General features: G+C 38.0%; 1 protein-coding gene across 1 annotated transcript; it reads left to right on the top strand.

Annotated features, from left to right (window-relative positions):
* Window positions 1–889: 889 nt before the first annotated feature.
* Window positions 890–17,717, top strand: LOC115441271 (PAS domain-containing serine/threonine-protein kinase). Its single transcript, XM_030166000.1, has 22 exons — window positions 890–1,070; window positions 1,279–1,381; window positions 1,451–1,539; window positions 2,301–2,455; window positions 2,655–2,800; window positions 3,078–3,251; window positions 3,658–3,777; window positions 4,489–4,672; window positions 4,976–5,103; window positions 5,504–5,732; window positions 6,134–6,862; window positions 7,152–7,298; window positions 7,769–7,914; window positions 8,113–8,224; window positions 8,460–8,635; window positions 9,024–9,164; window positions 9,438–9,637; window positions 10,644–10,777; window positions 11,547–11,684; window positions 12,203–12,295; window positions 13,031–13,149; window positions 14,210–17,717. The coding sequence occupies exons 1-22, from the start codon at window positions 1,039–1,041 to the stop codon at window positions 14,360–14,362; spliced, it is 3,648 nt and encodes a 1,215-aa protein (XP_030021860.1). The 5' UTR covers window positions 890–1,038; the 3' UTR covers window positions 14,363–17,717.

Here is a 17,717-nt window from a genome sequence, read left to right on the forward strand (position 1 = left end):
AAAAATAAGTACTTAGATATACATTGAACTCTAAATGTTATTTAATGATAACAAGCACTTAATTATCCTCAGTAATTATCACAATAATATTGCTTTCTTATACAAATTCACAAAAGTAAAGGCTGTTCCATTATACCGTTAGTGAAAATATTTTTTCTTTTCTCCAAAAATATAATGGGCAAAAGGAACAGGTCTGATTATATCGGTCAGGCTGATACTGAGCACCCACTCCCGGCCGCTATCCCACTACTGCCCGATACGGGGACTTTTGGCTGCTGGGTTTCCCCCCTGGCCCGGTTCGCCCCTCCTTAGTCAACCTGCATCCCCCAGACTCCTCTGGGGGATCCATATTAATACCAGGCTTAGTGTGGACGTCCAGTCAACATGGGCCACTCAGCACCAGTGACTCCCGACCTCAAACCATCCTCTGAACCCAACCTCCGAGTAGCCGGATTACAGGAGACGCCACGCTCCCAGTTGCAAATACGCGTGAAATAGCAGATTATATATAATGAACATAACAGGGTTCAAAACCAAATTAAATTAGTATGTCATTTTTTCTTAAAAAAGTGTATAAAAAAATTATAGAAAAATTCTACCACCGTTTATTTATTATTTAGATTGAATATTTTTCACTTTAAAATCCAAAAAGGTTGAAAGAATTTCATTTTATTATCATGCCCTCTCTTGACGTACCTCAGAACTAAATTGTGAGTCTTGAAACAATTCAACAAATTATAATGAATATATAATATAATTACAAAATACGTATTGCACATTATTTACGTTTAAAGAAGAGTATATATTAATTATTAAAAATATAAAATATTTGTATGTACATACCTACTTAATTTAAAAAATAATAGTACCTATAAAAATATGGCGGCAATAAAACTTTTGACAGCTGATACAGCAGCTGATATTTTTCTATTGTTTGAAATTACTATGAACTAACGGTGACTTTTGAAACACAAAGACAACCCAAAGATTTTATCAATAATCTATTTTTTTTCATAAGGGACAATTCACACGTTATCAATGGAAAGAGCAGGGCTACTGAATTACAACAGGTAAAATACAAACACGAATATTTACGTTGCGTATTTGAACTTGCGCGCTTGATTGTATTGATTTTCCACCCCAAAATAAGTTTGAACGATGTAAATAAATCATAAAGCAGACCTTTAGCATTTCCGCAGTTGTTAAAGGAGAATTTGTTTCGATAAATAGTATTTCAGTGTTATACAAGCGAGCTTAGTAAATTACGATATTTTCTAGTAACGGTGGTGCGGATACATCAGGATTTACCCCTGTGAAGCCGAGACTGGGTCGTTTTGTGGATGTTTACTCTCCTACACATCTAAATTTGACTCCAAAACATGTAAGTAAAGCTTGAAATTCGTGCTTAGTATAATAGCAAAATGTTTTACGTTTCTCCTTTGTTTCGCAGAGAACTAGACTCGATTATAATCTCGTGAGGGATGAAAGCCCGAATTTACATACGCCTGAACAGTTTACACAGATTGACTTCAAATGCAGGTTTGTGTTAATAATTAATTGGATTTAATCAATTTGTGAGTCCTATACAATTTTGTAGCCCAAACCAACTTTATGTGAAGGCGAAGAAATAACTAATTGTGAGCAAATAACAACACTTTAAATGTGTATATATATGAATAAATATCAATTTGTCATTCAAAATTCTCAAGTAAATAATAAGTATTAAATCTTGGAAGCCTTCACATTGCTAGAGCCCTGAAAGCATCATGCTAAGCTCCAAGTGGCAAACCTAGTCAAAACAAGGCAATAAAATTAAAATTAATTCATTGGCACATATAACTTAGACGCTATAAATTTGAATTCGAAATGAAGCATTTTGTATAAGTTTAACTTATATAATTTGCTTAGAATTGGACTGCTAGTTAGAACCCAGCCAAATAATGGTTTTGTTTAAGTTGGTTTATGCAGCACTCATGTCCAGTAATACTCATAGCAACAGTAATGGCTTCAATTAGAGAATTATTTTTCTCATAGGTATTAAATGAAGAAAAAATAATATTCATTGGCCACCGGTTGGGTGGTAAAAATAATTTACAATAAATTTAACTGCTTGTGAGGTAGCGGTAAAAATGATAATACTATTAAAATTATATAAATTTTATAGTTAAGAAGAAACATCTATAAGTATTTAGGTACCCACCCAGTGTAGATGGTATTTTTACCACAACAGTGCCAATAGTATCTAGATTAGCATAATATGCTAAACAGCAAAATAGGTATGATGGAATTGTTTATTGCAGGACTGTCAAACCACAACCCAGGTTCCAAAATGTATTCAGCAACTGTTCATTTGAGGGCAACCAGAGTTTCCCAAGGCTAAAGAGGAAAGTTAAACCATTCAAAATGGATTTGGAAACACCAACTAAATTAAAGTCTAGTATTGATATTGTTAGAGGTACACTTTACAAATGTATATTTTGTGTATTTCAATTTTACTTGTATAATATGTGCTTATTTAAAATGATTCTGAAAGTAGCTATTTATGATGTGTTCTAAAGATAATCTTATGCCTATATGGAATAAAAACAATTAATGTAATAATATTGTATACAGAAAAAAACCTTATTATTGTAATCAGTAAAGTCTATTTTCAGTTGATGGACCCAACGGTCTTCGTTTCAACGCATCACTGGCTGCGGGGGATGTTGCCAGCTCCCCAGCACAATCTCAAACTGACCGCTTGCAGCAAACTATCAATCCAAGCAAGGCTGTTTTCACTGTAGAACCTAGCTCTTCTAAAGTGAGTTTGGATTTTCAACATTTTTTCAAATCATATTGCTTGCTAAGTTTGTGATCCGGATACCAGACATATTGTTAAGATAATTTCGATTTGAACTTCAGATTAATTATATAAGACTTCTTAAACCATATGCCTACCAAAGCAAATTTTTTTAGTACTGTTTGAAGAATACACATGATTTTTATTTACATTGCAATTAATCGCTTCTATACTCGAAACTTTCAAAAAACAGTTTTGTTTATTATAACATAAATCATAGTTTAACTTTTTCCTACAGATTCTAATAGTAAACAGCAAGGCTTGCTCCTTACTGGGCTACTCGTCTGGTGAGTTGTGCGGTCTGCGTTTCTCAGACCTACTCCGGAACAGGACCTGCAGGGCGTTCAGTTTCCACGGGCCTGAAGACGGCGATACTTCTGAAGACGGCACCGTTGTTTTGCTCAGTGGAAAAGTAAATATAAGCTCATACATAGTATCACGCCTTTTCCCCTTGCGAGGGGTAAGCAGAGGTATCATCGAACCACATTCCTCCAGCTGTGTGAGGTCCCTTGTTATAAGGAGTGAAAGTTTTTTGTACAATACTGATTTTTTTCTGTGCTCATTGGATGTTCTTTGGTGACATAACTGGCTCAAAGAACTTACTATAGTATCTGTACAGAAATACATTTATATAAAAAGAGGTTGGACATGCAATATTGTAGTGTCGTTGATTAACTCGAGTGAAAACCAGTCAGATCAATAGTAGCTTTATTACATGTCGACAATCATTAATTGTAATTCTTAAGGTGCAGCTCTAGGGTAGATATGAAATATTTTTATAACTGTGTACACATAAATATCCTTAAGTAAATTTTCAGGTGGTTGAACTCATAAGTAAGGGCGGTGGCGCTGTCCAAGTATCATTGTGGATAAGACAGTTGGACAACGACGGGCCTTGCTTAGTAGTTGCAGAGCCGGTCAACTGCAAAAATGTTGTGGTAAGTGTAAGTTATTATAGTCAAGGCTTTATCCAGCATATCTAATTAAGACATATTATTGCTGGATTCAATTTTGTCTTCCTGAGACTCAAATAAGATTCGCTTTGCTATGTTGTTGGCAAATTATTAAACTACATGCTGGGAAAGAAAGATGTATTCCCAAGTTCCGGTATCAGCTGGTATAAATCCAATAAAACAGAGAAGAATATTTTCAATCCGAAGGATTTATTTTCTCTGTTGATCTTTATTTAAATTGACATTGGGTTCAGTTTACTTTGTAACTATAATTATTTATTTATTTGCACTTCCTATACAATTAAATGTTGTACACGGCAGACTTAATGCCCTTAGGGTGGTGTGGAGATAAACAGAGTAGGTGGATGAAATTATCACTTTTATCCATAGAATCCTTTATCCATAGAATCTTGTAAAACGCCAGACTTAGTGCAAGCAATGAAAGATTGCTATTATTATTATTTTTATTGCTTTAAATGACGAGACGAACCTGCCGTTCGCCTGATGGTAAGCGATACGACCGCCCATAAACAGTAGAAACACCATCCAACACCTTGAATTACATATTGTTTGGTATTCCATTGCGCTCTCCATCGAGACATGAGGTGTTAAGTCTTATGTCCAGTAGTTACACTGGTTACTAGGCTATTTACCTATTTAATGATGCAAAAATACAGCATTTATATCCCGTTGTAGCTATCAATAGACGCGGAGACAGGCGTGGTGGTGTCGTGCGAGGGCGTGGACGCCGCGGCGCTGTTCGGCGCCGAGTCCTGCGACAAGCTGATCGGTCTGCCCATCAACTCGCTCATACCGTCTATACGGCTGCCGGACCAAGCAGCTACTATATCTAAGAGTGTGTCCAAGCAGAAGGCTACAGGTAAATGTTGTTGGAAATATTCAAGTTTGGATACCAGTTGCTTTGCGGTGAAGAATGTCTTAACAGAAAAAAGAACAGTCGAATTGAGAACCTCTTCTTTTTATGAAGTCGGCTTAAACATAAAAATAAATTGCATTCGTATTGAGAACCTACTCCTTTTTTTGAAGTCGTTTAAAACAAAAAAGATCAGTCAAATTGAGGACCTCGCCCTTTTTTTTAAGTCGGTTAAAAATTAAATTGGTGAGTTCATTCTTGTATAGTGAAATTGTGTAAATATGTGATACAAAATTATACAATTCACAGGCAGAACGTTAGATGGCGGATGTTTCCCTCTCTGCTTGTGGGTATCGAAACCGGAAAACGCTGACACCACGGTCTGGTCCACCATGAAGACACACAAGGAAAGACCTGTTTTAGAAGTTAATGTAAGGGTGAGTAAGCTTGTCTATCTCCTAACCTTTCCATCTTTATTATATGCTCTGTACTCTAGTTGCACCGACTATGATGTACTTCAACCTGGAAAAATAGTGCTTGCATAATTTAGCATGCTGGTAGAAATAAACATTGTGGTGATATTTACCCAGTCGGACCCTCTCGTTCGAGAGACACTAAAAACTTTCGAAAAACAGCTAAAATTATAGACCCATTACTTTATCTATTTCAAAGGTATCATCTCCTTACAAAAGGTGTACAAATAAGACCTCATTCACATAACAAACCTTACACACGCGTTATCCAAACGACGTTTAGAGAACACCATTTGGTTTGTATTTTGATCAAGGTGTTCAATACCTAACGCGTGTACGCTTAGCATCTTATCAATGTTTCTAGGTAACATACAACGTGAGCGGTCTCCTAGTTGTAGACGAGGCCGGCATTATAACTGCGTGTAACCACCACTTCGCAATGTTGACGTTTGGCAAACCGCACTCAGAAGTGATCGGCCATCACATCGGTGACGTCATACAGAACTTCTGCCGCGAAGCCGATATTGTGAAGGTACCAGACAGGACGCGGAACATGACCCTTTCGCCAGTCAACAATGAGAATAATGGATCTGGTGAGATTTTGAAAATATTTTCCGTAAGGCCTTGATCTTCTTATTGGTATTAGTGGACATAATAACACCTAACATCTCATGCCTCAGTGGAATACCAAACAATACTTTGTAATTCAAGATATTGGATGGGGATTCTACTGTTTATGGGCGGTCGTATCGCTTACCATTAAGCAAACAGAATGCTCGTCTCGTCATTCAAAGCAATAAAAAAAAATTTGGGATATTAGGAACCTACAATTTACTGCCTCGAGTAATTCCCACATTTTAATATTGTATTAAGCAACATTGTTAATAATACTAGACTATGCTTGTCAAATCATTTCTATTAATTGAAAAATTTGAACCTCCAGGGTGTTCTTTGTTTCAAAATTTTACAATACGTCACATTATTGTTTCTTCAGTTTCAGACACGGATGACGACTCCTGCGGCGCATTCAACGGAAGCCAAAAATCAGCTTGCATGTCGCTCAACGTCCAGCCATCAATACTGTCCACCACCCGCGAGAAATCATCCAGCGCGCTGTGTCTCGACAAATCCTGCAGCCTGGTCACCCACACACCCACCCCCACGCAGGACATGGTCTCCAGCATCAGCACAACAGAGCAAAGGAATGACATATCTGCATTACCAGACGTCACTTCAGGAATGTCCGGAATATCCATCGACGATGAGAATTATTGTCACAGTAGTATCTCGAAATCTCGGTCCGAGAATATCCTGCGATCGGAACAGAGTAATCCAGCGAAGACGGTGAATGCTAAGCCTTCGGAGAAATCAGATTCCATATATTACACGTCCCAGCATTCCCAAGAGGTGACACCGACTGGCAGCACTCCTCGTGTGAGGATGAACGATCCCTCGCTAAGACTCTCCTTTGACTCCAGTAAGTACAGATCCTTGAAAGCCAACTTGCCCGGACAAGTGAAGGATGATAAGACCAGCATGTCGCTTGATTTTTGTGATTCTAACGAGACGAGTGCGGATTTTTTGACGCCGATAAACGAGATGCCTCCGCCTGGGTGCGAGATAGAGGATTTGCCGAAACACAACGGGAATGAGAGTATCGATAGTTTGAGCAATGATATCGATTTAGAGACACAGACCGAGTCGGCGCCGAGGAAGAAATATGGTAATTTTAATTATAGAACTTATTAGAAAATGCCTAATATAATTTTGTTTTTGCAGTTCAATGTGATTTGTTTTTCTCGTTTTTAAAAATGTTTATAATTAAGACTGCATATTTATATGCGAAGGTGATGAGAAATGATAACATTATTTACTGAAGACTATATATCTTTGCGAATGCTTTTTTTGTGTTAGAAACTAGCAAACTTTTGTACGTGTTCCTCGTAGTAGTACTGCCTTTTACAAACATGTACAATTTTATATCAAGGGTACAATCCATAGTATTATTGCAGAGGAGGAGCCGAAGACCCCGTGCGCGGCCAAGCGCGCGGCGCGTGCGCACGTCAGCACGTCCACGCCGCAGCCCGCCGCCGCGCCGCGCGCCGCGCCCGACGGCACCTACCGCGGCCTCGTGCTGCACCGCGACGGCACCGAGCTGCGTCAGTATGCTGCACCACACATACCGACTCCACTTGTCAATGCTGTGCATTTTTAAAACTTCCATTGAGCTATTAAGTGCATCTTAACTACATAATATAAAACAAAGTCGCTTTCTCTGTCCCTATGTCCCTTTGTATGCTGAAATCTTTAAAACTACAGATAGAGTGATTCAAGAGGAAAGTTTATATGTATAATAACATCAATTAAATAGTGGAGAAATACTGTTATTTTGTTATGTTATACTCGTGCGAAGCCAGAGCAAGCCGCTATGTTTTTATATACAACGTTCACAGTTTTTCTGTAGTGTATTTAGAATTAGCATTGCCCCCGTGCGAAGCCGGGGCGGGTCGCTAGTTGATGAATAATTTGTGATTATACAAGTACTGTTTCTTCGTACATCACTTAGCAAACAACCTAAACATAAAATAAATCAGTTTTATTCTTAGCAAAAACTTTTCTTTTTCCCCAGACGTGTTATACACGGTATCTAGCATGCAGCTGGCTAACGGCAGCCGCGTGCGGTGCATTTGGCTCGGCGTGCAGTTGGAGGACGCTCCGAGACACACTACTCTAGCTTCGAGCATCGCCTCCACTGCGGACAATTCACTTATACTCGTAAGTTACTATCGTAGAACTGCATAAATCTGACAACTATTATTTTATATTTCTAAAAAGATAACCAGCGTTTTGACATGATTACACAGTGCCTGCGCAAAAAAATTTGCAATGCGACACATAACTTCGAATTACAATGCTGCGTCGTTATAGATTCGTTACATATATTATAGAAATCATTTAATTTCTGTCTTACAGGGTAACAAATCAGCCAGCAGTCGACCTCAATCGATGTCGTTAGTGAGTCAGTGCGGTGACGAGCAAGTAGCTGGCGAGTACAGCAAGCATTATGTTACTCTCAAGCAGATTGGTAAGTTTAGGACACTTAACTGATATTAATGCTTTTCAAGCGTTTTGACTATTCAGTACTTTTTTCATGTATATATTACTGTACCTAATGTTGTGGATCAGCTAGAAGTTAGTTATTTCATTCATTTGAAAACAATGAAGTTGTCACTGCTTGTGGCTATCTTCAGTTCAAATAAAATTAGTACAATAATAGAATTATAATCAAATAGAAAAAATGTAATTTCTTGTACGTACAGGTAAAGGCGCGTACGGTTGCGTGAAAATGGCGTACCGCCGCTCGGACCGGCTGCTGACCGTCGCCAAGTTCATACTGAAGGAGAAGGTGGGCGCGCAGTTCTGGGTCGACGGGCCCGACGGACGCCGCGTCCCGCTAGAACTCAGTCTACTGCTTACACTCAAACATCCTAATATTGTGAGTATTCGTTATGTTTTAGCGAACAAACGCAAACCTGAAAAAGGTACAGTATAAAGCTGTTTTGTACAGTCAGCACAAAAAGTATTTTGCAGTAGGAGAGTAATTTTTCGTTGCTGCCTCTAGCTATCTATTCGATCTTTATGACTTCAATTATAGAAGTTCAAATAGAATCATAATATTTTTAACTCCCAACACTTGTGGCTAACGACATTTCAATAAATGAATCTAACATTCAACCCGTTCACGAAAATAAAACAACCAAAATAAATAAATTAAAATAACATTATTCCTGTTGATAATTTTTTGCTATCAATCGAAAAGGCTACTGGAATTGTTTATTAAAATCGGCGGTACATAAAGGAAAATGTATGTCCCCATCCCATAGGTGAGCGTGGTAGACATGTTCGAGAACGACAAGTACTTCCAAATGGTGATGGAGAAGCACGGCGCCGGCATGGACCTGTTCGAGTTCATAGAGCGGCGGCCCCGCCTCGACGAGCCGCTGCTCAGCTACATATTCAGACAGGTGAGTTTACTAACTGATTCCGATTATTGTTTAGTTATGTTTTTATCGATTCTCTTGACACTGCAAGGTCTATGAAGAGCATGATATGTTTCTTTATGGTTCGGTGTCGATCTATGGACGCCACTGCATTTATCATCAAATGCTGTGTAGCCACTTCGCCATGTTAGTATAGAAAAAAATGGTTGTCTTTTTTATGTTTTAGGTTAGATTTTACTGACATACTACATAGTAGATAATATGGATAAACATGAATAATTTTTGTTTCACATACAGATAGGACAAGCAGTCGAATACCTGCACTCGCTCAACATATTACACAGGGATATAAAAGATGAAAACGTTATTATCGACAACAAGTTCCACGTGAAGCTGATCGATTTCGGCTCAGCCACGTTCATGAGCAAAGACACGCTGTTCTCAACTTTCTACGGGACCACGGAGTATTGTAGTCCGGAAGTGCTGGCTGGGAATAAGTAAGTTGAATAACAATTATGTTCTGTTGTATATCGTTTAAGCTTCTGGTAATATGTGTGGCGGTAGTTCCCCGCGTTAACTCCGTGCACCGGGGGGAGTGATGTGGCTGTGAGGATGGTAGATTGGATGAATAAAACGATCCCGATGATAGTATAAACTGCTTTATTTATTGTACCTCAAGTGATTAAATACAAAATAACATATGATTCATAGATTACAATATTAGATGGGGCATCACATGGCGGTAAAATTATTATACACACCGCCATCTCGTCAACATCAATGGAACTACGAGAAAATAGATATGATTTATACATAATAATAACGCACAACAATCACGCTAGGTGACGAGAGACGATAATGATTTACGATAGCAGAATTCGAGCTACGTGTAGCGTATATACCACCTCCGAATAGGAACCGTCGGAAGGGCCGCGGCCGGTCACAGGCAAAATCTGCATGATCTTCCCCTTCCATGGAGGAACGCGACCATTTGATCCTCTACAGTGGTGTCTACCTATCAGGGCCGTAGCTAGACTTGAATTTAAGGTAGGGCAGCTGTTATTGCAAGCAGGGCTGAAATAAAAATTGCCCCACAATGCCCCCCCCCCCCCTAGCTACCTATACGCCGCAAAAGCTAATGTCAGAGATCAGTGAAATTAAAATGGCAACGTAGAAAAATAAATGTCATATTTAATATTTCATCATAAATATTGAATGTATATAATCATTTTTTTTTTCGAAAATTTTGTTATTTTATTTGTGTTAATCATCCTTACATATTATAAAACATATTTCCTGCCTGTCTGTCTGAATGAAAGATTTCGATGTCATTTTGTATGGAAATAGGATCAGATCCAGTGATGAACAAATGTTACTTTTTAATAAAAAAACTTTTTCACACAAGCGAAGCCGCTAGCAAAAGCGAGTTGAATGTGAAACTTTTTTTTTTCTTGATGCATTTTTCTTTTTGTTAAACAAGTTGACCTTGTTTTTTAATTTTAGGTATGCAGGTCCGGAGCTAGAGATGTGGTCGATGGGGATAACACTGTATGTGCTCACGTTCTATGTTAACCCATTCTCGGACATCGAGGACACCATACAGGGGCCGCTGGCTTTTCCGCAACTTGTCTCCGAAGGTGTACATTTATTTATAACTAACTACTTATAGGGGGTGAATTACGTATCAAATAACGGAGCCCCCCCCCCCTCCGCCTTATCCTATATGAAACACTTTTGATGTGAATTAAACTTACTTTCTCGATACATTTGGAAATAAAAAAAGTAACTAGTAATATATATTTTTTCGATGATACCACATTGACTGCGGCCCGCATAACAATTGTGTTATTTGGCGTTAAACGCGAGCGGCGCGTACGCAATTGGAGTGTTGTGTGAACACCGTCTCACTCACTCGCGTGGCCGCGCCACAGTGCGGGACAACACCTCCGCGGAAGGGCCGCACTGGTGCATAGTTCATTGTTTTGACACCACCAAACTCCCCAATTTGCTCAGATTGTGGAGTAAGAGATTACGTAGATCATGGTTTTTCGGAGTGTGTGCGAAGTGGACCTCATACTTTGAGCTTCAATGTAGGCAGTATAAATACTTTTTGTCGGTTCCTGTATCGGAAGAGGCTAGGGCTTTATTAAAAAAATATGATATCAAAAGTGAGTAGGCACGGGTAAAAGTGGACGTACGGAGCGACGTAACGGTGAAATAACGACCAAGACCCTTAAATAAAGATTAAAAAAAAATGTCTCATAACGCAATACCTGCAAGAATAATATAGACTTTATTATCCGCTAAAATCAATGGTGATAATAAATAAGCATGTCAAACACACTTTATTCTGATTGAAAAATTTTCTGTACCAATTCGGACTATAACTCTGCCTTGATTTCACAGATCTGGAGCAACTTCTCCGCTGGATGCTGTGCAAGGATCCCGCCAACAGATGTACAGTGGCACAGTTAATGTCGCACCCGTGGATAAAGCAACCGGTCGCCATCAACACCTACGTCTTTCACGAGATTGTTGATTGCGGTCAGTATGTTTTTATTGATCACTAGGATAGTGAGGGGCAAAGGGTTTATTATAAAATAAAGCCTCTATCGACTTTCCTGTTATGTGTCAAAAGAGTATTATGAATGATAATTATAGCATGAGTCGTATTTCCTTTTCAAAACTATTATCTATGGCTACTACTGCATGCACGCATTAACTCGTCCGGCATGAAGTTAGTTACAGGGAGCATTATTAACTATTTTATTTCATAAGCTACAGTGATATAGAGGACAGATAAAGTGAATAATTACTCAGATTTTATCGCGGTTTTAATTTTCGTGGTCACGTGACAACGAAGGCTGCAAAGTCTTCGAAACGTCGGGAGAAAACTGAAATATTAAAGCCGCGATAAAATCCGAAAAATAGTTCAATTTTAAGGTCTAACATAGGCGTAAACATAAGAAATCATTATGAATAATTTCTATCGTAATATTTTTTATAGAAACATGAAAATCTAGTGTAATTCGTGTAACAGATACATTATTATATGTGTACAGATCGGCACGAGGCCAACCCTGAAATGTACTACAGCGGCAGTCTGTCACCTCGCAGTGGATCGCCCGTGTCCCTCGCCGACCCGCTGGCTAAAGGTATCGACATTTAGTCTCTATTAGTTACTTACCAAACCTCTTTTAGATTAGGTTGTCTATGTTTCATCTCTCGATTCGATGCTTTACTTCTTTCTGGGTGTCTTGACGCTACTTCACAAGACCAGTGAAACTTATAATGTTCAAAAGCCCGTTAGTTCGGTAATATCACACTCCTGGATAAAAAAAAGTCTGTCTGCATAGAAAGTGCCAAAAAACACGACTCAAAAGTCGATTTCGTTAAACTTTTATATTTGTGATTGATTGAGAGAACATTGCCTTAGTCACGGGTTAACTTAACAAATCCCAATAAAACGACACGGAGTTGTATCGTGTTTCTTGCCTCATTCTAAATACATGGAGTGAAAGGTCCGATGCAGACGCGTCACCCCTTTTTTTCATGGGGGAAAATCCTCTTAGATCCCCACCTAATAGTGGTAAGTAGGGTATGCCGGATTCTTACCACCCAAAAACCCCACGTTGGCCTCCATCTGCACCTTGGTAAAGCTCCAGGACCTCAAAATGAACACGTCATTCTAACGTCACCCTGGGCCCTTATTCTGTATGATAGTGTAAACGCGTAACGCGGCCGTGTCATATCTTTGAGAAATGTGCGTGGAATGGTATTCTGTAAGCCAAATTTCTATAGTCCTAAACAAGATGTGTTGTGTTACGTGGTCGTTACGCACTGTTAAAATAACGTGCGGGATAGAGAATAAGGCCCCTGTTGTGTCGCAGAGCGCTCGGTCCCGTCGGAGACGGCGGCGCGCTGGGAGGACAAGGCGGTGTCGCGCTCCGAGCCCAAGCGCTCCTCCGTGGCGCACTCCGACAACTACAGCCTGCGCTCCTCCGCAGACGTATGTACATTGCCTACTTAACTGATACATATTACACACACATTTAGAAGTAAAAAAAAAAAACATTTTTCAACAACATATATGACGTACTAATAAAACTAAATATACAGCTTACCAGTGGCGAATCGTCCATACAACCCGATTCCTACCGTCTTCGTCTATTTGTGTTTATTTTTGATTCTCTTAAATTGATCGCGATACGTTAACTAAGGCAATATTATTGCCTCGGGTTACCGTTTGTAAAATTTCACCATTCGCCACTACAGCTTACGTACTAATAAAACTAGAAATAATTTTAAATAAAAACAAAAATAGATGTGGAAGATTTCAAGCCGTATCGTCACCGTGACATGTAGGTGACCACTCGACATAAAAATGTTGCGCTGTAGCGCGAACCACAGCACAATGGTGTTTTTCAGTGCTCACCTTGGGTGACATACGGATGTCGATCAACAATAAAACACATAGTAAAACTGAATGCTATCAATAAAATAAAAATTGGTTTTCAACTGGCAAAATTACGGGCAAAGTTTGTCCATTCTGTCGCTCTGTCAGTTCTTTTATTTAATATAAATCACGTAATAAACTAAAAAATTACTTGATACGACTGATGACATATTTATTTGCTAAGACAAACGTCCGTATGTAACATCAGGCAAATTAATCAACACCACTGAATATCAATAAATAAATATATTAACGTATAGCAGCGATAGCCTAATTGGTTATGGAACGCACTGCTGAGACGAATTCTCCAGGTTCAAATCCCAAGGACACATACCTCTGACTTTTCTCAAAAATTATGTATGTATACTTCGTGAATTATCGCTTGCTTTGACGGTGAAGGAAAACATCGTGAGGAAACCTGCATACCTGAGAAATTCTCTATAGGAATTTTCGAGGGTGTGTAAAGTCTACCAATCCGTACAAGCCAGCGTGGTGGACTAAGGCCTAATCCCTCTCAGTATTAGAGGAGGCCCGTGCTTAGCAGTGAGACAGTAAATAATACACGGCTGATATTATTATTATTATAAATATATCAACATCTCAAACTCGTCAGATCCTGGACATATCGTCAAAGCCGGTGTCGGACGCGGCGTTGACGGACATCAGCTCGGACGCGACCGGCCACGCCGCCTGCGACATCGACTACGACTGCGACCACTACGACTGCGACTCGTGGGACGAGTGCGAACAGGACAGTTTCTCCTAAACTAATGGACACACCACACGATCGTATAACTAAGGACCTATTTAACAACGTTATTCGCCAGTTCATACATAATATACTGCCGTGCTAAGCGCAAAAACGGTATGTCAGGGAAACATTATTTCAAGATAATCGAAGTTTTGTAAATATAGTTTTGTATGTAAAACTGAGATAGAAAAATTCTTTTAAAGTTTTTTTTAACAAGTTCTAAACAAGGTACCGTTATTTAGGTAAGTTCAATGAGCATTTCTTCAAGCTATCCGACGTCAAAAAATCAACATTTTGTTTTTTTTTTTTGAGATATCGCTTTTGGTCTTAGCACGGCAGTATAGCACTATTGAAAATAACCATTAGTTTTGAAGTATGACTTTTATATTTCGTCGTCTTATATTGACTAATGGCGTTAATTCAGACTTCGTGATACAGGCACTTAGTATATACGGCTAGGAACTGAGAAGACAATATGGCCCTACCAGCTACCACTTAGATGACCGCACAATCCTACCACCTGCGTAGAAACTGACATACGACTGCAGACCTGTAATAAATAATTTAAAATTTCACTGGTCACTTGCTAAGTTCAGTGGAAAGTTGTTTCAAGGATGTCAAGAAATTATGCTAATTTATGAATGCATATACTGTCTCTGAGCGTTGACATTTACACGATATTTATGGAGCAAAGTTCATAGCGAAAGGTCATTTTTGTTATTTTGCCGTATTATTTAATGCCAATATCTTTTACGTCACTTTACGGCACAATATTGCTGACTGGGAAATGCTAGGTTCTATGTCAGAAATAATAGTTATACGCCCAACACTCAACAGTACTGATACCACAGCAAAAAAAAATTTAGGTGTCAGTAACTTCCTAGTGACTTCCTGTCATACAACGTCTAACGTGGCTCAAATACAAAACCTATATCGATATGGAATCTAACCCAAGGCACCTCATAGGTCGAGGTGTGTGCAAAGAAGCTTGGTAAAAATTGAGCATACTAGACTTTAGTTTTTTCTAGTTAGCTATATTTTACTTTCTGTTGGATCAGTGTACGACAAAACGCTGGCCGTAGCTGTCAATACACATCTAATATCTTTACTAATGATTTGAAGTCATTAGTTTCACATTGAGAAAAAAGGACGGTCAACAAGATATGCCATTCAATTATTATAATATGTTTGACTACACAAAACTTACCGTCAGGATCAGTGCATAAAGATTGTGAAATGATATGTACTTCTGATTTATAGTACATTTGATTGTGATTGGCTGAGGGACCAGGGGTCTTATTCTCTATGCCCAATGTTATTTTAACAGTGCGTAATAAGCACATAACGCACCGCGTCACGTTTAAAACAATACAAAAGTGGATAGTGAATACCATTCCACGGTTTTTCCACGAAGATGACGTAACATGGACGTGAGTTTACACTATCATAGAGAATGAAGTCCCAGAATGTGACTCGCACATTGGTCTCGTATCGTGTTTCATATCCCATACTCTATGGGGACTGTAAAGTTTATAAAAATAGGATATATTGAGGCTGGAGAGAAGCAAAAATAAAATATGTGTTAGCTTCTTGAAACTGCATTTATATTGATCTCATACGGAATTTAGAAAACTTAGATTATAGATGTTACGTTTTAGAATGTACTGGTACATCTAGCAAGTTTTAGATATTGTATAATAATATTATTAGATTGGCGCAAGACAAGTGACTTTTCAATATTTTGCTTTTTTGTAATCTAGAAAATATAATTTCATCAAGGATTTAAACGTACAATACCATGTAGCTACACTTACCGCCATCTAGTGAGCTTTGTAGAACAACACGATCAACGCTCAAGGCCATTGGCGTTACTTATAGTCTTAATATAATAGAACCTAATATTAAATAGATAAATTACATTGATGGCATAGAAATACGGATTTGATTGTAAATATCGCTTGCTAGATGTGTTAGTACATTACAATCTTGCCGATTTGTGTATGTAAAGAAATTGAGTGTCAAATTAATTTTGTCTGCACTGTTCAGTATTATATGTAACACGATGTAATTGTATAACGATTGTAAGGAGATAAAGCCAATGGAAATTGAGACCAAATTTAGATGTATAAGGTAGTGTATGATTTGGTTATTAGAATCAAATATTTCGGATTTATTAGAACAGGAGGTAATGGTGATAACAGTATTATATAAATAAATTAAAATTAACGTTTCATTCATGCATCTTGTACCGTTGTGGAGATTAACAGAAGTTGTACTCTTAGCAGTAGACAAAGCAGTAGACAAGGGATATTACTAAGGCAATTTAATTTTATTTGTGTAAATGAATGGCTGTGTTCTATTGCAATTCTTTGCACTAGTACTGTGAATTTATGAGATAGCTTGTAAAATTAAATTGTAACATGCTTATGAAATGTGTAGAAAAAAAACTTGATTCTTATGATGTGAAGTTATCGTGTACTAGGCTTAGAAATCAGTGTATTTTGAAATCTAAAATTAATAATATGCATAATATAGATTTAGTTCATATGCAAGTGCAAAGATTTGCAATAGCGTTTGCGTAAAATAAATCTTAATTCTATTTTAATATGTTACACTTTCACTTGTTCTTATAACAAGCACATGGAATTTTTAATGTTGCGGACAGTTTCACTTGAGAGTTTATTAATAGACTGTGTTGAAACAATTCTGTTATCAATACATATATTTGTAGTCTTCCCGGAATTGTTACTGTGAAAGTCTACGCATACAATTGACGTAAAGAAATAGGGTATACAGAACGGGAATAATTTATTTATATATAAAAAACACGAACTCAAGCTCATAATTGCTCAAAAGCAGTAATATTTTTATAGCAAATTATTTAGTTAAATGTTTTAGGTATGGTAACACTGAAAAGTTAATTGTGCTGGCAACATTTGATGGAGGGATTTCTGATTCGCTTTGCTATAGATATTTTACTCTACATTATAGTAAAAATAGACACAACGCACTTGTAGCGTAGACGTGGGATTTTTCAATATTTTAAACGCTTTAAATATCGCTTACGTACCTCTCAAGTAAAGCCAAACACTATTGACATTCTTCCATTTCAATTTGTTGATGTAAGCAAAATAATGTGATAGCAACTTGAACTTATTACATCTAACAAATTTAGAAAATTAGATATTCTGTATAGCACGTCTGCTTTGAAGTATTATTATGACATGGAAACGAATAGAAATGCATAACAACTCAGTTTATTTTCACTCGCCTCTGCAAGTCTTGTGTATTTAAAATAATATTGACGAACAGCACCTCCGATAACCGGTTTAACGTAAAAACGCAATTCGCTTAACAGGTGATATCCAAA

This window comes from Manduca sexta, chromosome 25, assembly GCF_014839805.1.
Source record: "Manduca sexta isolate Smith_Timp_Sample1 chromosome 25, JHU_Msex_v1.0, whole genome shotgun sequence".
NCBI lineage: Eukaryota > Metazoa > Arthropoda > Insecta > Lepidoptera > Sphingidae > Manduca > Manduca sexta.

Bases quoted from the DNA above. Each gene is read 5' to 3' on its own strand.
- LOC115441271 (XM_030166000.1), top strand. From the start codon at position 1,039: ATGGAAAGAGCAGGGCTACTGAATTACAACAG. The intron at 6,863-7,151 runs GTAATTTTAATT...GTATTATTGCAG, and splicing joins GGCGCCGAGGAAGAAATATG to AGGAGGAGCCGAAGACCCCG. The intron at 12,296-13,030 runs GTATCGACATTT...GTTGTGTCGCAG, and splicing joins CGCCGACCCGCTGGCTAAAG to AGCGCTCGGTCCCGTCGGAG.